This window comes from Staurois parvus, unplaced genomic scaffold (genome assembly GCF_062004578.1).
Source record: "Staurois parvus isolate SC_StPar_1 unplaced genomic scaffold, SC_StPar_1.0 ptg003593l, whole genome shotgun sequence".
NCBI classification, from domain to species: domain Eukaryota; kingdom Metazoa; phylum Chordata; class Amphibia; order Anura; family Ranidae; genus Staurois; species Staurois parvus.
Genome location: NW_028321389.1, coordinates 24,096 through 46,103, shown reverse-complemented (window position 1 = coordinate 46,103; position 22,008 = coordinate 24,096). Strand labels below are relative to the sequence as shown.

The window sequence follows — 22,008 nt, the reverse complement described above, 5'->3', positions numbered from 1 at the left end:
GCGGTGCATTTTGCGGCTTTGCCACGTTTTTGCGGTTTTCTTTTTTTAACTTGTTGCTGGGCAGAATAAAATGCAAAACACGTCAAAAACGCACTACATGCTTTTCTGCAGCATTTCCATTCAAGTCTATACAACCGAAAACGCAACATTTTGCGTTTAGAAAGTCCCTGAGCCTTTCCAAAAAAACGCACCGGGTGAAAATGCGGAAATGTGAACCTGTCCCATAGGAAATCATGTTAAGTGGACTGCTGCGCATTTCTGCAAAATGCTGCGAAAATCTCATAGCTGTGCACCTAGACCAGGGGTGGGCAAACTTTTTGACTTGAGGGCCGCAATAGGTTCATATATTGGACCCGGGGGCTGGACCAAGAGTAGATGAATGATGTGTATGTGTCATCCATAGTAAGTATAGTAATATTCCCCCATAGTAAGCATAGTAATTCATCCCCCATAGTAATTCATCCCCCATATAGTAATTCATCCCCCATATAGTAATTCATCCCCCATATAGTAATTAATTCCCCATATTAAGTCCCCAAGTCCCCCCTGTGTCAATTCACTTACTTTTGCTCCACGCATTCCTCTCGCCGTGTTCCCGCGCCGTTCCGGTGTAGCATGAAAATCTGTCTCCTATGAGGATCTGTCCCCCTCGACGTATCTGCGCATGTGCCAGTTTCAGGCATTAGCAGCCGTTCGGCGATCTCCGGCACATGCGCAGATACATCGAGGGGGACAGATCCTCATAGGAGACAGATTTTCATGCTACACTGGTCTTCAGGGCGGACTGTGAGAGGGGCCTAGCTCCGCGGGCCGGATTAAAAGGTCCGCCGGGCCGTATACGGCCCGCGGGCCGTAGTTTGCCCATTGCTGACCTAGACTTACACGGCTTGAACAAGCAGAACCTTTGTTGGTTTGATGGTCCTGACATGCTGTACAAAGCCCTCCCACCTAAACACTGCATTTGTTTGCTGTCTTGCTGAATAAAATCGCAGGACAAGCAAACTCGACTATATCTGGGGGTTTCCTGTCTCATGCTGGATATACACAGTATAGATTTCACATTCATACAGTACATCTAGAAATGTCTCACATTTTATTCAGGTGCAGGTAATCAGATCTCACCTTTGAACACATTCAGAATGTGATATCTATAGAGGGGCCATCGCAGGGCAGCGTGAGCGACTTCCACAGTCAGGACGGCTCCGTCATCTGTATCTGCGTCTGGAGTTAGAGAAATTCTGCAACCACATTTGTGGCTTCCATCTTCTGCTTCTGTCATCTCCACTTCCATTTCCACCGGTAACGTTGTATCATACGTTGTATTATTGCTCCCACCCGATGGACTGTCCACAGATACCCATGAGAGGATGGGATGTCTTTTCATGTCATTAGGTCTTTTCAGGTATAAATTTATGTGAATTTCCTTTGGTCTGAATCCGGTTATCTGTAAGGATAGAGTTGTCCTCTCCATATGAGGAAGCCACGTCTCCCCGATGATGTCTGATATAATAGTGTTACCTGTAAAACAAGGAGAAGGAGTAACCATAACGTCACCAAAGGTCAGGATAACACTATGTACAGGTGGAGGTTTCATTATCCCAATGCAGCTTTTATTGCTTTTTCTTCTCACGCCATCAACTCCACGTTCTTTTCTGGCTGCCTCTGCACAGGTCATTGTAGCAAAATAAAAACAGATGAAAGGAATGGAAAGAATTCGGCCAGTCAGGCTTTAGTGCCCATTAAGGAGATCCATCCTAGTGTAACTCACTCTCTTAGGAACCACTAATTTAACAAATTTTTCTGAAACTAAAATGTTTAACCCCTCGCCCTCCTGAGGATTTACCCCCCTTCCTGGCCATTTTTTTGCGATACGGCTCTGTGTTACTTTAATGGACAATTGCGCGGTCATGCAACGCTGCACCCAAATTACATTTGTATTCTTTTTTTCCCCACAAATGGAGATTTCTTTCGGTGGTATTGGATCACCTGTGTGTTTTTTATTTTTGCGCTATAAATAAGAAAAGACCAACAATTTTGAAAAAAAACACCCCAATACTTTTTACTTTTTGTAATAAACGTGTCCAGTAAAAAAAATTTTAAAAATCAAATTTCATTATAAATTTAGGTCAAAATGTGTTCTGCTCCGTGTATTTGCTAGAAAAAAAATCCCAATATATGGGAACGTTATAGCATCTACAAATGGCGGTATAGATACTGGGATTTTTTTCTACTAGTAATGGCGGCGATCGACAACTTATAGCGAGACTGTGGCGGGCATTCTGACACTGGGGGGGGGAACTGACTTGGTGTCATCGACATCCCCAGTGACACCAATACAGTGATCAGTGCTCATAAAAAGCACCGACACTGTACTAATGGCACTGGGCAGGAAGGGGTTAATATCTGGGGAGATCAATGGATTAACTGTGTGTTGTTTTACAATGGCGGCTGTGTGTGTGTTTCACTGTAAGCATGCTGCTATGTAGAGCCATACAAAGCAGTGTGCAGGAGCTGACAGGGGAGAGATCTGTGTTGTTTACACACAGGTCTCTCCCTTGTAGGAGATACTCGGCGATCACCGGGTGCTGGCAAATAACCATTGGCTGGGACCCAGTGATAGACAGTAATTGAGGCCACGAATGGCCGCACACGCGAACCCTGTAGCAGTATATATACACATGATTTTGTGCACCCGTGCCGCCCTGTAGCAGTATTTCTCTTATAGAGCGGCGTGGAACTGGTTAACTAAATATAAATACTGTATAAACCCACGAGCAGTTAAATAAAACTGGAATATCAACTCAATATAGAAAAAAGGGGTAAAAACAAACAGCCAGTTATAGACTGGGGCAGTGGCCATTTTTTGTACTGTAGAATTGTTGGTGAAGGGAAACTGGACACCTTAGCTGCCATTGTGCTACATGCTGGGTGCCCAGTGCGCTCCTGTACCTTTAAGGAGGGGTGGGCTCCCCCAGGTCCACCTGCCCTCAGTTTATACATTAAATACATGTGCCTCTACTATGGGGGCTCTCAAAATTTGTAGAGTTAGGACTACAGAATATCGGGGTGCTATGACGAGGCTCTGTAGCTTACACATGTGTTTGCAAATGTGTGCTAACTGAACCCACGTTTTTAATGCATACTGTTAGACGGGTTTGTTTGCAGGCTGGTTGGTAAGTTGAGCCGGGAACTTTTCTCTTTTGTTGTTTGACATGCGTCGCCCTTCCATGTGCTCCTTGCTGTGAAGGCCAGTTATAGACGGGGGCAGTGGCCATTGTTTGTACTGTAAAAACAAAAATCCGCCCACACCTTCACATACTCATATAAAAGTGCTACATAACAACCACATAATAACAGTGCCACGCTTTTCTCATACCACAATGAAATGTGACTTCAAATAATATTCCCAATATCACTGAACTGGTGAAAAATACTACAAATAATATGCCAAAATCTGGTGAAATAGTTCCGTCATTCCTTATTCATAATCCTTCCAAATAAAAATCTTTTCCATCAATATTCCTCATCTTCTTTCTTCATATACAATGCACCTCATCAGTGACACCAGCTGTGCCCTTATCTGAAATTTTTGACCTCACAACTAAGTTTGGTCAAAAATAACTTGTGGACATATAGTGAGGGGTACTCATTCACGGGGGGGGGGGGGGGGGAGGCAGCATCTGGGGGCCCCCTTGTTAAAGAAAAACAATTAAAAAAAATAAACAGGGATACATTTTTCTGTTTCTATCGGAATGACTGGTTGGGCTGTGAATGGGAGGATGAGAGGCACTGCTGAAGTAGGGGGTAGTCTCTGGGACACTGGCATTTGCCCTAATTTTTTGTACTGCAGATAACAAAAGAAAGCGCACCAACCTTGCGCATTACCTCAGCGATAAAAGCGGTTTTATTAAAATAAGATGTATACTTATGCTGTTAAACAGTTAATATTTATGTTAATGTACATGAGAATTCATATAGTTTATTTTTTGTACCATTTCCTATGGACATTTCTATAGTTAGTTATGCTGCCATCCAGTGGTCTTATTTGGTAATGCATTTGTTTTTCATGTTGCCTCCCTGAGATCTATGACACAATTCCTTTGAATATGAAGCTCCTCCCTTCTTCTTGAGTACAGCACTTCCTGTGTCATGGAGGCAGCTAACAGTCCACATGTAACAGGGACACATGTATTCTACATAGTACGCTACAGAAAGTATCATCTTTTGACCGCATAATACTGGAAACCATTCATTCTGCTGTATCCTGTTGTCACATGTACAGAATAAAGCAACTTCTGGATGAACACAGTATTGGTGAGTTCAGCTATCTGATAAGGATTGCCCACAGTGATTATATCTGCTTATACAGGCTAGGCAGAGAGGTCTCACAAGGGATAAATCGCTATCACAACAATCTGAGTCAGAATAGTCAGAAGATGCATAGAATCCCTACAGCCTGCTGTGTATATGTGTGTGCGTAATCTGCAATCAAGCTCAGTGCCATCCGCCATCTTGCAAAGCACATGGTCGCACAAGCTTACTGCACTTCATGTGAATGTTGAAAACGGTTTCTCTGCATTGAACTGTGTTACCCCACCTGTCTAAGCCGCTGTTCGTCTTAAAGAGACAGTACCAATTTTTGCAGAACAGTAAAAAAATGTCTAGACAAGGCTCTGAACACTCCTTTATGGCCGAACCAACGCAGATACATCATTCCTCTGAACCAGCAGACGTACAGGGAGCAGATTCTGCAGACATTCCCGAACAGGGCGTAAAACCCAAACGTACAATAAAACCGACACAGAAACTCAGGGAAAACTATGAAGCCACTAGAGATGAGTTCTCCAGTAATCTGTCAGACCTCTGGGACCGAACTTCACAATGCATGTCAGTTTTGTCACACTTTAATGATCAACCAGCTGAATTAAGAGACTCTATAAATCGCCTATCTGCTGCGTATGAACGCTACCAGCGGCTGTCTGTAAAATACTCAGCTTTCTTGCAGGACTCTAATATAGATGATTCTTCAGCAGAACTGACCAGGACTGATGCACTAAACCAACAAAGGGATCTTGCAGTGCAAAATGCTAAGTTTAAAGCAGAACTCCGCATTACTCAACTGCAGGAGACCAGATCTCACAGATCCACCTCAACCAAGCGCACTGCACTTTCTTCTAGATCCTCTCGCTCCAGAAGTTTGACGTTAAGCGATAAGCTAATAGAGGCCCGCGCTGATGCTGAATCAAAAAAGGCACAAAGCTCTTTTATCAGAAAGGAAGCAGAGGTAGAAGCACGCAAGATAGCTCAACAAGCAGAGATAGAAGCACGCAAGTTAGCTCAACAAGCAGAGATGATAGCTCAGCAAGCAGAGATGAAAGCTCAAAGCAAAGTTCTCCAAGCACAAATGGCTTCTCAGCAAGCAGAGATGGAAGCACGCAAGTTAGCTCAGCAAGCAGAGGCAGATTCCCAAATAAAGATTCTGCAGATGGAAGGGGAGGAAGCAGCTTCCCTAGCAAGGCTGAAAGTCCTTGAACAAGCAATGGGACAAAGTACTAATTCAGACTGCCTTATCCCAGCAGAACTGGAAGATCCAGTTGAACGCACCAGTGAATACGTATTAAAGCATAACATTTGCGAAGATACAGAGTCATCTCCTGTACCTCCTACTAACAACACTGTTCTGACTCTCAACACAGAGACCTCTCAGCTCCATATGCCTAAGCCTCTTCAAATCTACAACACAAGTACATCTATGCAGCAAACCACATCAACTCCTGCCAACAACAAGGTGACTTCCAGTGACAAGTCGCAGCTCAAGCCGCAGCCAGCACAAGCCTTAGAGACTACACCACAGTTAAACGCTCATGCAACATCATTTTACCCTGGTAAACCTAACCCTACATCACCAGAGAACTTTCACACCTAAGGGGTTCCACAAGTTACTTTGGCACCAAAGAGTGAGCGATCAGACTTGAATAACTTTGCCAGATATATGATTCGCCGCGAGCTCATTAACACCAGCCTCTCAAGGTTTGACGACTGTCCAGAGAGCTACAGGGCCTGGAGATCAACCTTCAAGGCTGCTATTGCTGATCTCAACCTTACTACTAAGGAAGAACTTGATTTGCTCATAAAGTGGCTGGGACCAGAATCTGCAGATTGTGTTAAAAGACTGAGAACAGTACATGTTGACCACCCAGACGCAGGTCTTGTTGCTGCATGGGCAAGACTTGAGCAAGCCTATGGTAGCTCTGAAGCCATAGAGAGCGCTCTATTCAAGAGACTGCAAAACGTCCCAAAAATAGGAAACAAAGACTATCGCAAGCTCCAAGATCTAAGTGACCTCCTCATGGAGCTAGAGTTGGCAAAGACAGACCCACGTCTATCTGGACTAAGCTTCCTGGACACCGCTCATGGTGTCAACCCAGTGGTGTCTAAACTGCCATACGGCCTGCAAGAGAAATGGGCACAACAGGGCTCAAGGTACAAAAGAGACTATAACGTATCCTTTCCTCAATTCTCATACTTTTGCAGGTTCATTAGTGATCAAGCCTGGACGAGAAACGATCCCAGCTTCAGTGAACCAAACGTGCCTGCTTCATCCTCATCATCATCAAGGTATGATAACACAGCAGCTAAACGTAGAGACTGTACTAGAGCAATATCTGTTAAAAGGACAGACATCTCACCCTCCACAACCTCACCTACTGACCAAGGCATTGTGGATGCCAGAGATAAAGATCCTAATTGTCAGTGTCCTATTCACAAGAAGCCTCACCCTCTTAAGAAATGTCGTGGGCTTAGGGCAAAGACTTTACAAGAGCGCAGGGAGATTCCCCAGAAACTTGGAATATGCTACAAGTGCTGTGCTTCTTATAACCACTTTGCTAAAGACTGTAAAGTTGTCATCAAGTGCACAGAATGCGGTAACGACAGACATGTTACAGCCATGCATCCTACTCCACTTCCAGACAACCCGCAGCAGCTACCTACCTCAACCCCTGTCTCAAATTATGGCGGGGAGCAACAAAGTCATGCTGTAGCCAAAAGTAATGTTTCTTCTTCATGCACAGAAGTCTGTGGAGAGGGACTGGATCACAAATGCTGTGCCAAGATATGCCTAGTCAAGATATACCCCAAGGATCATCCTGAGGAAGCTGCTAGGATGTATGCCATAATAGATGAACAGAGCAACAGATCCCTGGTCAAGCCTAAATTCTTTGAGATCTTTGGCTTAGAAGGTCACGCCACACCGTATACTCTCAGAACCTGTTCTGGTCATGTAGAGACCTTTGGCAGAAGGGTCGATGGATTCATGGTCTCTCATATCAAGGATGGAGAAGGCATACCCCTCCCAACATTAGTTGAGTGTGATCAGATACCAGATGAAAGAAGAGATTCCTACTCCAGAAGCTGCATATCATCATCCTCACTTAAGGCACCTTGCTGATGAGATTCCGGCGATGGACAAGAGTGCTGAAATCTTGGTCCTGCTAGGAAGAGACATTCTCAGAGTACATAAAGTACTTGACCAATGCGATGGACCTAACGACGCCCCTTATGCACAAAGACTTGACCTAGGCTGGGTAATAGTGGGCGATGTATGCCTGGACACAATGTCATCTGAGATCCACTCCTTCAAAACTTACATGTTGGGAAATGGACGTGCATCCCACTTCAAACAGTGCCCTCACCATTATGAAGTAAAGGAGAAGCCTCTTGACATCATCCAAGTACCTGATGTTACTCCTGTTCTTTGTGATGACAACCTAGGTACCACAGTGTTTTGTACTACAAGTGATGACAACAAAATAGCCTTGTCAGTCGAAGATAGAGAGTTCATCAAAATAATGGACAAAGAATTCTTCCAGGATGAGTCTAACAGCTGGATTGCACCATTACCTCTTCGTGCTGCAAGGGCCACACTCCCAACCAATCGTGAACAGGCTCTATCCAGATTCAACTCACTTCAACGAACACTAAAGAACAGGCCTGAAATGAAGGAACATTTCATCGCTTTTATGAAAAGGATCTTTGACAATGATCACGCCGAACCAGCACCACCACTTCAAAGACACGATGAGTGCTGGTACCTGCCTTTCTTTGGAGTGTATCATCCACGTAAGCCAAAACAAATCAGGGTAGTATTTGACTCCAGTGCCAAGCATCCAGGCGTATCCCTGAACGATGTTCTTCTCACTGGCCCGAATCTAACCAACAACCTTGTAGGTATACTTATGAGAATTAGAAGAGAACCAGTTGCCATAACTGCTGATATTGAGCAAATGTTTCATTGCTTCATTGTACGTGAAGACCATAGGAACCTCCTAAGGTTTCTGTGGCACCGTAACAACAACATGGACAATGAGATAATTGAATACCGCATGAAGGTACATGTTTTTGGAAATAGTCCCTCACCCGCTGTTGCAACATATGGTTTACGGAGTATGGTGTGGATGCTCGACACTTCGTTGAGAGAGACTTTTATGTTGACGATGGACTTAAGTCTTTACCTACAGACGAAGAAGCCATAGACCTGCTCCAAAGGACACAAGGTATGCTTTCCGAGGCTAACCTCAGACTACACAAGATTGCCTCGAATAGTGTCGCTGTTATGAAAGCCTTTCAACCTGGCGATCATGCCACTGGGTTTAAAGATTTAAATATTGGGATGGACATGCCACCTGTACAGAGAAGTCTGGGCCTATGGTGGGACTTATTAAAAGATACCTTCGGCTTTCAAGTCGGCTCTGCAGACAAACCATTTACCAAGCATGGTGTTCTGTCGGTGGTGAACAGCTTATACGATCCATTGGGATTTGTGGCTCCCATCACCATACAAGGTAAAGCCTTACTTAGACAGTTCTCAGAGTCTATTAAAGATTGGGATGCTCCGCTGCCTACAGACAAGCTTCCAAAGTGGGAGTCCTGGAAACAATCTCTACATGTCTTAGATGGAATCAGTATACCATGCTGTTACACCTCAGCTTCCCTTGCTACAAGTCAGGGAAAAGAGCTTCACATCTTCTTAGAAGCATCTGCCATAATCAATTCAAGACCACTTGTTCCAGTTTCTACAGATCCAGAGACCCCAATTATTCTTACCCCAGCTACTCTACTTACCCAGAAGCTTGGGTCCGTTCCTGTTCCACCTGGAAATCTGTGCTATGACCAGTGGAAGCGAGTACAACACCTCTCCAACCGCTTCTGGAATCGTTGGAGAATGGAGTATATTTCTACTCTGCAAGGACGCAGAAAATGGCAACGCCTGAACCCTAACATTAAAGTTGGAGATCTCGTTCTGCTGAAGGACCAGCAAGCTGAAAGAATCGAGTGGCCTATGGGACTCATTGTAAAGAGCATTCCTAGCGATGACGGCAAGGTACGCAAGGTGGAGGTGAAAGTTACAAGACAAGGGACTGTAAAGACTTTCAGCAGACCTATCACGGAACTTGTTCTGCTCTTGCCCTTTGGAGAATGAACTTGCTTGCGTATGCTGCTGGATCCAACCTGTGACTTCAAGAAGGAAGTGTCTTGAACTTTAATTGATACAACTTGAAGCCTTACGTTATAATTGTTGCACTATATGCATGTTCTCTTTTTTATGTCTTTCAGGTCTTCAAGACATCAAGCAAATTGCGCTGTTGTTTATTTGCAATTGTATAACTATCGTTATGGTTTAAATAGTGACATTTACAATGCCAGATGGGGAGTATGCTGTTACACAGTTAATATTTATGTTAATGTACATGAGAATTCATATAGTTTATTCTTTGTACCATTTTCTATGGACATTTCTATAGTTAGTTATATGCTGCCATCCAGTGGTCTTATTTGGTAATGCATTTGTTGTATATTACCTCCCTGAGATCTATGACACAATTCCTTTGTATATGAAGCTCCTCCCTTCTTCTTGAGTACAGCACTTCCTGTGTCATGGAGGCAGCTAACAGACCACATGTAACAGGGACACATGTATTCTGCATAGTATGCTACAGAAAGTATCATCTTTTGACTGCATAATACTGGAAACCATTCATTCTGCTGTATCCTGTTTCACATGTACAGAATAAAGCAACTTCTGGATGAACACAGTATTGGTGAGTTCAGCTATCTGATAAGGATTGTCCACAGTGATTATATCCGCTTATACAGGCTAGGCAGAGAGGTCTCACAAGGGATAAATCGCTATCACAACAATCTGAGTCAGAATAATACTCACAAACGTAGCAAAATTAAAAGCATATAATATCCAAGAATGGATCACAAGAGCCCAAGTAGCATGCAAATCCCACCGAAAGAGAGACTCTATGTAAAGTCTGACGTGTTTCGAAGGAAGAGCTCCCTTCGAAACGCGTCAGCCTTTACATAGAGTACAAGGTTGGTGCGTTTTCATTTGTTCTTATTTGCAGTACTGGTCAGGCTTCCCCAGACTTTAAGGGCTGCACAACCTTTGATCCATTGGTGGAGGAGTTTACATGGAGGTCGGTCAATCCACCAATCCCTGATCTGGGTCTCTGAGTGCAGGAAATGTCGTTTTGGTCCTATTTTTTTGTGGCTGATGCAGGGGCGGACTGACAACTCATGGGGCCCCTGGGCAATAGGGGATCATGGGACCCCTGTGTCCTTGCCCAAACTCAAAAAAGCCTATGAAAAAAGTACAAGGGGCATCTCATGGGGCCCCCTACTGACCCCGGCCCTCGGGCGGTGCCCGACTTTCCAAATGGTCAGTCCGCCCCTGGGCTCATGTTATAACACTCCACTACATGCTGGAGAAGAGTTTGGTACATCATCAGTATGTATTGCTCTACTGGTGCTGGTCTGTTGCAGTTCTGTAGGATGTTCAGTATGCCTGACTCTTAGTAGGGAATCATAGGTGGCCATCGCTGAACTGCTGATTTTTACAGGTTCATATTCTGAATCCGAATCGGAGAGTTCCTTCATGCTACCCCCATCTGTCATGCTCAGAATTTGAAATACACCCTCACTTGTGTCCTTTTTATGGGACACGTTTGGAAGTGGTTGGCATTGAGGACAATGGTTCTGGCTAGCAATCAGGTTACTGACAGTCAGGCTCTGGTGACATTGTACTGGTGTGACAAGGATCTGTTGCTGGTTTGACTGGCTCTGCTGACACTGGCACTGGTGTGGCTAGTGATCAGGACAATGCTGCTGGTTTGATTGGCTCTGCTGCTGGACTCTGATGCTGGTCTGGCAACACTGTGACTGGTGTGGTGGTGATAAGGAATACTCTTGCTGGCTGAGCTTGTCTGGTGACCCCTGAACTGGTGTGGTAGAGTTAAAAACACTGTTGGCTGGCTCATACTGGTCTGGTGACACTGTGGCTAGTTAGCAGTGCTGTTGCTGGCTGGGTTGGTGACACCTACACTGGTGTGGTGGGAATTAGAAACACTATCATTGTTTCTGGTGTACACTGGTCTGGCATCACTGACACTGGTCTGGCGATGATCAGTAACACTGTTGCTAGCATATACTGGTCTGGCAACACTGTTACTGATGTGGCTAATGAGTCCGACTCGAACATCTATCCAATCACTAGCTGACTGCACTCATTTAGGGACACTGTGACTGGTGTGGTTAGTGATCAGGGACACTGTATGTAGCACTGTGTTACACTGTAATACACTGACAGACTCACTGACAGTAGAAACAGATCAGTCTCCTCTCCCAAGTGCTTCGTCTCTGGAAGAAAACAGAGCTGATGACTGCAACATGCAGCCTTTGTTTACTTTTACAATCACTGTGATTGGTCACAGTGATCACATGGTACAGGGCCACTTTCACTTGTCAAAGGCCATCTCCTGTCTTTTTTTTAACTACTTTTTTTTTGCGATGTACATATACAGCATACTCATTCACATTGGGGGGGGGGGTGGGATCTGGGGACCCCCTTGTTAAAGAGGGCTTCCAGATTATTCTGATAAGCCCCCCAGAGGGTTGTGGGGAAGAAGCCCTTGTCCCCATCAACAGTGCCCAAAAGCATGCCCCCCCCCATGTTGAGGGTATGTGGCCTGGTACTGTTCAGGAGGGGGGGGGGGTGCTCGCTCATACCCCCCCCTTTCCTGACCTGCCAAGCTGCATGCTGGGATAAGAGTCTGGTATTTATTTTGGTGGGGAACCCCCACACCATTAAAAAAAAAATATTTGTGGGAGGTTCCCCTCAAAGTCTATTCCAGACCCGAAGGGCTTGGTATGAATGGGAGGAGGGCTTCCATGCCGTTTTAAAAGAAAATGTTTTAATTCTACGGCAATGCTGACAATTCTTTTGACATCAAGCTGTGAGCGGGGAACCCCACTGACAGCGGAAACATGAATGAATGTCTCACTACTAAAATACATCATGACGTCATCATGGAACTCATGCCGGAATTTAGTAACTGAGCGGGATTGCACCACATACTCAGATGTGGCAACATACCCCTCAGTAAATAGTCCCAGTTCGAAGTTCGCGGTCAAACTTTTGGTAGGTTCCAAAGTTTGACTGCGAGCCGAACAGGGAGGTGTTCTGCCCAAACACTATTGTTTGGTAGCTTATGATTTGTACTCAAAGTGGAGAGCGGAGGCTACAGCAGAATGTATGACCATGCGGGGTCCGGGGAGAGCAGATATAGTGAATGCGGGGTCCGGGGAGAGAGGATATAGTGAATGCGGAGTCTGGGGAGAGAGGATATAGTGAATGCAGGGTCCGGGGAGAGCAGATACAGTGAATGCGGGGTCCGGGGAGAGCAGATACAGTGAATGCGGGGTCCGGGGAGAGAGGATATAGTGAATGCGGAGTCCGGGGAGAGAGGATATAGTGAATGCGGAGTCCGGGGAGAGAGGATATAGTGAATGCGGAGTCCGGGGAGAGAGGATATAGTGAATGCGGAGTCTGGGGAGAGAGGACATAGTGAATGCGGGGTCCGGGGAGAGCGGATATAGTGAATGCAGGGTCCAAGGAGATCGGATATAGTGAATGCATGGTCTTGGGAGAGAGTACATAGTGAATGAGGGGTCCGGGGAGAGCGGATATAGTGAATGCGGGGTCCAAGGAGAGCGAATATAGTGAATGCAGTGTTCAGGGAGAGCGGATATGGTTAATGCGGGGTCCGGGGAGAGCAGATATAGTGAATGCGGGGTCCGGGGAGAGAGGATATAGTGAATGCGGGGTCCGGGGAGAGCGGATATAGTGAATGCGGGGTCCGGGGAGAGCGGATATAGTGAATGCGGGGTCCGGGGAGAGCGGATATAGTGAATGCGGGGTCCGGGGAGAGCGGATATAGTGAATGCGGGGTCCGGGGAGAGAGGATATAGTGAATGCGGGGTCCGGGGAGAGCGGATATAGTGAATGCGGGGTCCGGGGAGAGCGGATACAGTGAATGCAGGGTCCTAGGTTTAGGAACACTTTAAGTATAAAACCCTTTTTCAGTACCTACAACATACCCACTACTTACCTGCTACTGTATTGTACACATTCAGAGTCCTGCATGCAGAGATGGGCTGTTTTAGGGAAGCGTGTTCCACCTCTACACCAAGCACGGCGCCGTCATCTTTATCTGCACTCGGGGTGATAGTAATGAAGCAGAGATACTCGTACATTCCTGTACAGGATTTTGTCATCTCAACAAGCAACAATGTTTGATGTTCAGCATCGCTTTCCAGAAGAGGCAGAACAGAATTATTGGATGTTGTCTGTTCTGTAGATTCCCAGGAGGCAATAAGCTGTTTTTTTATGGCATTACGTCTTTTCAGAAATACATTTATCTGGATTTCTTTTTGTCTGAAATGTGTTATCTGCCAAGTTAGAGTTGTTTCCTTCATATGAGTCATACGACGATCCCCTGAGATCTCAGATATAGTAAGAACATCTATAAAACAACGAGAAGAAGTCAAATACATTTATAGTTCATCTTACTCTATATGCCTTATGAATGTATTAAAGGGCATCTTGATGGATAATTTGCTCATCATTTCCCTTATAGGACAAATGTCAACCAAGAGATACAAAGATGTACACACATGAAAAACTCATTTCACATTTCATTTCAGCACTGAGGTCTACCGAAGATGACCACAAATGATGTATGATATACAATGGACCATGGTCTTGTCTTCTCCAACTGCTGCGCTCCCCACAACCTCACTAACACCCCCTTCCCTCTCTCTGACCACAACCTGATCACCTTCTCTATCTCCTCGTCCTCCAACACCTACCCCTCCAAATGTCACACTACTACCAGCCGTAACCTCCGCAACCTCACCCTGCCTCCCTCCACTCTGCAGCTGATCAACTTCATGACAGCATCCTCCCCCTGTCCTGCCCCGACTTAGCTATGACTGCCTACAACAACGCGCTGTCAACAGCCCTTGACTCACTAGCGCCTTTAACCACACGCAACATCAGACCCCAACCGCTGCAGCCCTGGCAGACTGATCACACCAAAACCCTCAAACGACACAGTCGTGCCCTGGAGCGACTATGGCGCAAAACCAAATCCCAACAAGCCTTCACCCGCTACAAATCTGCCTTCCACACCTACACCTCCTCCCTCCACACTGCCAAACAAGCCTACTTCCTGACCCTCATCAAGGCCCTCTCCTCCAATCCTCGCCGACTCTTCTCCACCTTCAACTCTCTACTCTCTCCACCCCCACCTCCACCCAGCACCTCACTCACTGCCCTTGAGATTGCCAATCACTTCAAAAACAAGATTGACACAATTCACAAGGACATCGCCGCAACTCACACGCCCTCTCAACCCGTCCCCTCTTACACAGCTACCCCCTCATCCCCCCTCCCGCTCGACATAACCCGCAGGGACTTTGTCGCTGCTCAAATTCCCTCCAACCCCGTTCCCACTCACTCAGCTACCCCCTCATCACCCCTCTCCCACGGCCCCACCCACTGCTCTGACCTCCACTTCCACCCCACCCTACATTCTTCATACTGAAGCTCCCCCAACACTATCGCACTCACGCTATAGGTCGCTGATCACCGCTATTACTAGTATCCCACCAAGCATTCACCAGTTATAAATCTGCTTTACTAACATACACTTCCTCCCTTCACGCTGCCAAACAAGCCTACTTTGTCATTCTCATCAATACCTTGTCTTCGAGTCCTCATCGGCTTTTCTCTACCTTTTACTCTCTACTTTCTCCACCCCCACCGCCACCCAGTGCCTCACTCACTGCCCATGAGATTGCAAACCACTTCCAAAACAAGATTGCCGCAATTCGTAGGGATAACGCCACTACACAGACACCCACCCCACTTAGCATTCCTCATACCATACCTCCCTCAACACTTTCTACCTCCTCGCTACCATCGAGGAAGTCTCCAAGATTCTCTCTGATGCCTGCCTCACCACTTGCCCCCTCGACCCTATCCCCTCACAACTCCTACAACCTCCCTCCCCCTCCATCCTACGCTCCCTCACCCACATCTTCAATCTCTCTCTCTCTCCTCTGGCACTTTCCCCTCCCCTCTGAAATATGCACACATCACCCCCATACTTAAAAAGCCCTCCCTGGACCCCAATGACCAGAACAACCTCAGACCCATCTCCCTGCTCCCATTTACATCCAAACTCCTCGAGCGCCTAGTCTACACCCGCCTATTCTCTCACCTCAACGACAACAACCTCCTCGATCCCCTACAGTCCGGCTTCCGTCCCCTACACTCCACCGAAACTGCCTTACTCAAACTCTCCAACGACCTGCTAACCGCCAAAGCTAATGGCCACTATTCAGTGCTCCTACTCCTTGACCTCTCTGCGGCCTTCGACACAGTCGACCACCCCCTCCTCCTCAAAAAACTACACTCCTTCGGCCTCAGAGATTCTGTTCTCTCCTGGCTCTCATCCTACCTGTCACACTGCTCTTTCAGCGTTACCTATAATGCTCCCACCTCCCCCTCACTCCCCCTCTCTGTTGGGGTCCCTCAAGGCTCTGTCCTCGGGCCCCTTCTCTTCTCCATCTACACCTCCTCCCTTGGCCAACTCATACACTCTCACGGCTTCAACTATCACCTCTATGCCGACGACACACAAATCTATCTCTGAACCCCCCACCTCACCCCCTCGGTCTCCGCCCGAATCACATACCTACTGAGCGACATATCAGACTGGATGTCGCTCCACTTCCTTAAACTGAACCTCTCCAAAACCGAGCTCCTAGTCTTCCCCCCAGCCCGGACATTACCCCCCATTGACTTCTCCATCACATCCAACAACACCACCATCAAACCCGCCCCGCAGGCCAGAGTACTTGGTGTCATTCTGGACTCCAACCTATCCTTCCAGCCCCAAGTCCAATCTTTAACAAGCTCGTGCAGACTCCACCTCCGCAACATGCAGACTCCGCCTCCGCAACATGCAGACTCCACCTCCGCAACATCGTCAAAATCCGCACGTTCCTAACCCCAGAAACCAGTAAACAGCTCATCCACTCCCTCATCATATCACGACTCGACTACTGCAACTCCCTCCTCACTGGCCTGCCTCACCGCTGGCTATCCCCGCGTCAGTCCATCCTGAATATGGCAGCCAGACTCACCAACCTCACCAACCGCTCCGTTTCCGCCACCCCCCTCTGCCAATCCCTCCACTGGCCTGCCTCGCTGTTGGCTATCCCCACTACAGTCGATCCTGCATACGGCTGCCAGACTCATTCACCTTTCCAACCACTCCGTTTCCGCCACCCCCCTCTGCCAATCCCTCCACTGGCCTCCATTCAGTGTCAACCCCCCCCCCCCCCTGCCAATCCCTCCACTGGCTTCCGATTGCGCAACGGATCAAATTCAAAATCCTAACACTGACGTACAAAGCCGTCCACCATACTGCCCCGAACTACATCACTGACCTAATATCCAAGTACCGCCCAACACGCACACTCCGCTCCTCACAAGACCTCCTCTCTAGTTCCCTGGTCTCCTCATCCCATGCCTGCCTCCAAGATTTCTCCAGGGTGTCGCCCATCCTCTGGAACTCCCTGCCCCAACCCATCAGATTATCACCTACTCTCCTCTCTGAAAACCCATCTCTTCAGGGAAGCCTACCCCACCCCCTGCTAACTTGCCGACCTCCTCCACTGTTCCTACCACTCCATCCCCCACAGCTATCTCCTCCTGTGCCACCATCCCCTCCCTCCTAGATTGTGAGCTCGAAAGAGCAGGGCCCTCGATCCCCTCATGTTTTGCATTGTATTGGTATTGTTCTGTCACATGTTCTGTCCCCCTTTGTAATGTACAGCGCTGAGCGAACTATTGGCGCTTTATAAATACTGTATAATAATAATAATAATAATAATAAGGGACTTTGCCAGGAATGTGCAGTAGATGCTGCCCTCCTCAACCGGGGAAGACAACAAAAGGGAAAAATCAGGAGGGCACAAATGCTTACTGCATTACCAACAATTTATTGTTCACAAAACATAGATGCCAAATGGATACTCACAGAAGTGTAAAGTAAAATCAACAAAGAAAATACAAGATGCCACAGCAAGTGGAACCACATTTTCCATGCACCCCAGATGGACTGTTAACCATTTCCATACCGGGTACTTTTACCCCCTTCCTGCCCAGACCAATTTTCAGGTTTCAGAGCTGACACACTTTGAATGACAATTGCGCGGTCATACAACATTGTACCCAAACTAAAATTTTATCATTTTCTTCACACAACTAGAGCTTTCTTTTGGTGGTATTTAATCACCGCCGGGGTTTTTATTTTTTGCTAAATTAACAAAAAAAGACCGAAAATTTTGAAAAAAAAAACCCACGTTTATCTTTGTTTCTGTTATTAAAGTTTGCAAATAAATAATTGTTCTTCATAAATTTAGGCCGAGATGTATTCTGCTACATGTCTTTGGTGAAGATAACCCAAATTAGGATGTATTATTTAGTTTGTAGGAAAGTTATAGAGTTCACAAACTATGGTATAGATCTGAAAATTGATCAATCCTGAAGTACTGACAGCCAATCTAATTTTTGAGGTCCAAGAATGTCAGAACAGTACAGATATCCCCCAAATGTCAGGATGGTACAGAAATCCCCCAAATGACCCCTTTTTGCAAAGTAGACAGTCTGACGTACTTCATAAGAGGCATGGCGAGTTTTTTGAAGTTGTATTTTTTTTGTCATAATTTTTCGGAAAAAAAAAATTATTTTCACTATTTTTTTTTTTTTTACATACTGTCACCAGTGCAGTACAGCATCATCATATAACTGGCATGGCGGTGATCAGGGACACTGACTGGTGACAGTATGAAAAAAAAAAAATTTAATTTTTTTTTACATTTTTTTTAATTTGTTTTATTATTTTTAATTTTTTTTTCTTTTTTTAAGATTTTGTTTTTTATATTTCACTATGACCAAAGTAGTACAATGTTACCATAGTAACATTGTACTACTTTGGGGAAGTGATCAGTATTTTTTATTTATTTTTTATTTTTTACACAATTTGCTATAAGCAAGCATTTACCTGAATGACATCGATTCATTCAGGGATTTTTTTTTTTGTGCTTAGCTGTGATTTGGCCACGGCTAATCACATGACACAGCTGGGCTGTGATTGGCCCAGCTTGTGCATGTGATCGCTGCGACCATTCACAGCTAGACACACTAGTATACAATGGATGGCATGAAATAAGCCATCCACTGAACACAACTATCATGTGACCTGCTGTGATTGGTCACAGCAGGTCACATGGTACCGGCAACGGGGCCGGTACTCAGATCTGTCATCGGCCATGTCCGAGGTACACGGCCGGTGACAGATCACGCAGCTGCGCGGCTCTTTAGGCACGCAGACTGCGCATGCCTGGAAGGACGCCATATGCGTCCACCCGGGACGCTGAGGGATTTTGCCGGCCGCCAATCGGCCATTGGCCGGGCGGCAAGAGGTTAAGTTGACGTGTTTCAGAGGCTTACTCTTCCTTAGAGTTATACTAGCCAACATCATGTTGGTTACATGTCAACTTAACAGTCCAGCTGAATTGCATGGATACAAGCGATTCTCCTTGCTGTGGCATCTTGTGTGTTTTATGCAATTTTACTTTCTACTTCTGTGAGTATCCATTTGGCATCTATGTTTTGTGAACAATAAATTATTGGTAATGCGCTAGGCATTGCACCCTCCTGATTATTATTGTAGTTTTCACAAGAGAAAAAAAAAAAAAGAAGTGAGACTTCTTGAAGGTGCTTCCTTTCAAGGAGTAACAAAAGCACGCCAGGCCTCCTCCCCCGACATCAGTTCCTGACCTGACAAATGTGCTTCTGGAAGAATGGTCCAACCTTCCCATAGACACCCTCCTAAACCTTGTGGACGGCCTTCCCAGAAGAGTTGAAGCTGTTATAGCTGCAAAGGGCGGGGCCAACTCAATATTGAACCCTACGGACCAAGACTGGGAGGGGCCATCAAAGGTCATGTGCGGGGAAAGGGCGGGGCCAACTCAATATTGAACCCTGCGGACTAATACTGGGGGGCCATTAAGGTCATGTGCATAAAAAGCAGGCGTCCCAATACTTTTGGCAATATGGTGTATACAGTATATAGTGTCAAATAAACTTCTCTTAGCACACCGACTCAGTGGGGTATCTGTCCTATGATCCCCGCTGAGCAGGCAGATGACAGGTCCATGTCTGCTCCACTTATGCAGAGCAGACACAGCGTGCTTTCCTCTGTGGGCAGTCAGATGTAAACAGACTGCCTGTCCATTCACACCTGACTGTCATCTAATCCAAGCCACCCAGATGGACAGGAATGGATCCCCCATCTGTTTGTTTTTAGTGGATCAGATGCAGGCTGGTATAAATGGACACAAGTCCGTTTACATCCACAGGTCCATAAAGGGAAATGGATGTCCCCGCAGGCCAGAGTACTTGGTGTCATACTCGACTCCAATCTATACTTCCAGCCCCAAGTCCAATCGCTAACAAACTCATGCAGACTCCACCTCCGCAACATCGCCAAAATCCGCACGTTCCTGACCCCAAAAACTACTAAGCAGCTCATCCACTCCCTCATCATATCACGACTCGACTACTGCAACTCCCTCCTCACTGGCCTGCCTCACCGCTGGCTATCCCCACTTCAGTCCATCCTGAATACGGCAGCCAGACTCATCCACCTTAACAACTGCTCCGTTTCTGCCACCCCCCTTTGCCAATCCCTCCACTGGCCTCCACTCAGTGTCCTCCACCCCCCTCTGCCAATCCCTCCACTGGCCTCCACTCAGTGTCCTCCACCCCCCTCTGCCAATCCCTCCACTGGCCTCCACTCAGTGTCCTCCACCCCCCTCTGCCAATCCCTCCACTGGCTTCTGATTGCCCAACGGATCAAATTCAAAATGCTAACGCTGACGTACAAAGCTGTCCACCATACTGCCCCGAACTACATCACCGACCTAATATCCAAATACCACCCAACACGCACACTCCGCTCCTCACAAGACCTCCTTCTCTCTAGTTCCCTGGTCTCCTCCTCCCATGCCTGCCTCCATGACTTCTCCAGGGCATCACCCATCCTCTGGAACTCCCTACCCCAATCCATCAGACTATTATCCACTCTCCTCTCCTTTAGGCGCACCCTAAAACCTAAAAACCCACCTCTTCAGGGAAGCCTACCCCACCCTCTGCTAACTGCCGATCTCCTCCACTCTTCCTACCACTCCATCCCCCACAGCTTTTCCTCCCGTACCACTATCCCCTCCCTCCTAGATTGTAAGATCCAAGGAGCAGGGCCCTCAAACCCTTCGTGTATCGCATCGTATTGTTATTGTACTGTCTCATGTATTGTCTCCCATTGTAATGTACAGCGCTGAGAGAACTGTTGGTGCTATATAAATACTGTATAATAATAATGTCCGATCCGGTCCGCCTGAAAAATGGACAGATGGACTTGACCGGTCCACCTGTGTAAAAGGAGCCAAAAGCAAGGATAAAAGAATACATAATTACAGTCCGTTGTTAGAGTAGTGATTTGTTTGAAACATCTCCCATGGCCAACCCATGTATACTATAACTGCTTGCTGACTGCATCGCATGGATGTACGGCGGCAAAGCGGGCTTCCTGGATCACGTACCTAGTATTTGATCTGTGGCTCCGGGTAGGGAGTGCACGCTTGCGCCCGCCACCATGACTGTGCTGTGGCGATGGATGCCAGGTGATCCCCTTGTGTCACAGAGGCAGTTATTGACTTTGTGCATTCCGCTCAAAATTTTGGAATTTGAAGGAATTTGTTGAGGGATTTTAGAACCAGGATAGGACGAATACCCCCCCCCCCTTGGGTTTTGGTACCAAGAACAGGTTAAAAACATCTTCAAAGACTCAGTAGGCAATATTTACACAATACGTATGCTGTTACACAGTTAATATTTATGTTAATGTACTTGAGAATTCATATAGTTTATTTTTTGTACCATTTCCTATGGACATTTCTATAGTTAGTAATGCTGCCATCCAGTGGCCTTATTTGGTAATGCATTTGTTTTCATGTTGCCTCCCTGAGATCTATGACACAATTCCTTTGTATATAGAAGCTCCTCCCTTCTTCTTGAGTACAGCACTTCCTGTGTCATGGAGGCAGCTAACAGACCACATGTAACAGGGACACATGTATTCTACATAGTACGCTACAGAAAGTATCATCTTTTGACCGCATAATACTGGAAACCATTCATTCTGCTGTATCCTGTTGTCACATGTACAGAATAAAGCAACTTCTGGATGAACACAGTATTGGTGAGTTCAAGCTATCTGATAAGGATTGCCCACAGTGATTATATCTGCTTATACAGGCTAGGCAGAGAGGTCTCACAAGGGATAAATCGCTATCACAACAATCTGAGTCAGAATAGTCAAAAGATGCATAGAATCCCTACAGCCTGCTGTGTGTATGTGTGTGCGTAATCTGCAATCAAGCTCAGTGCCATCCGCCATCTTGCAAAGCACATGGTCGCACAAGCTTACTGCACTTCATGTGAATGTTGAAAACTGTTTCTCTGCA

At 46.4% G+C, this 22,008-nt stretch overlaps 1 protein-coding gene across 1 annotated transcript in view; it reads right to left on the bottom strand.

Moving 5' to 3' along the window:
• Window positions 1–1,011: 1,011 nt before the first annotated feature.
• LOC149427667 (uncharacterized) overlaps window positions 1,012–22,008 on the bottom strand; it is a 35,738-nt gene continuing 14,741 nt past the window's right edge. Inside the window, exons 2-3 of the mRNA XM_089667799.1 lie at window positions 13,455–13,868; window positions 1,012–1,518 (exon numbers count right to left, since the gene is read on the bottom strand). Of these exons, the coding sequence (XP_089523925.1) occupies window positions 1,112–1,518; window positions 13,455–13,868 (821 nt within the window). The 3' untranslated portion in view covers window positions 1,012–1,111. The remainder of the gene's footprint in view (window positions 1,519–13,454; window positions 13,869–22,008) is intronic.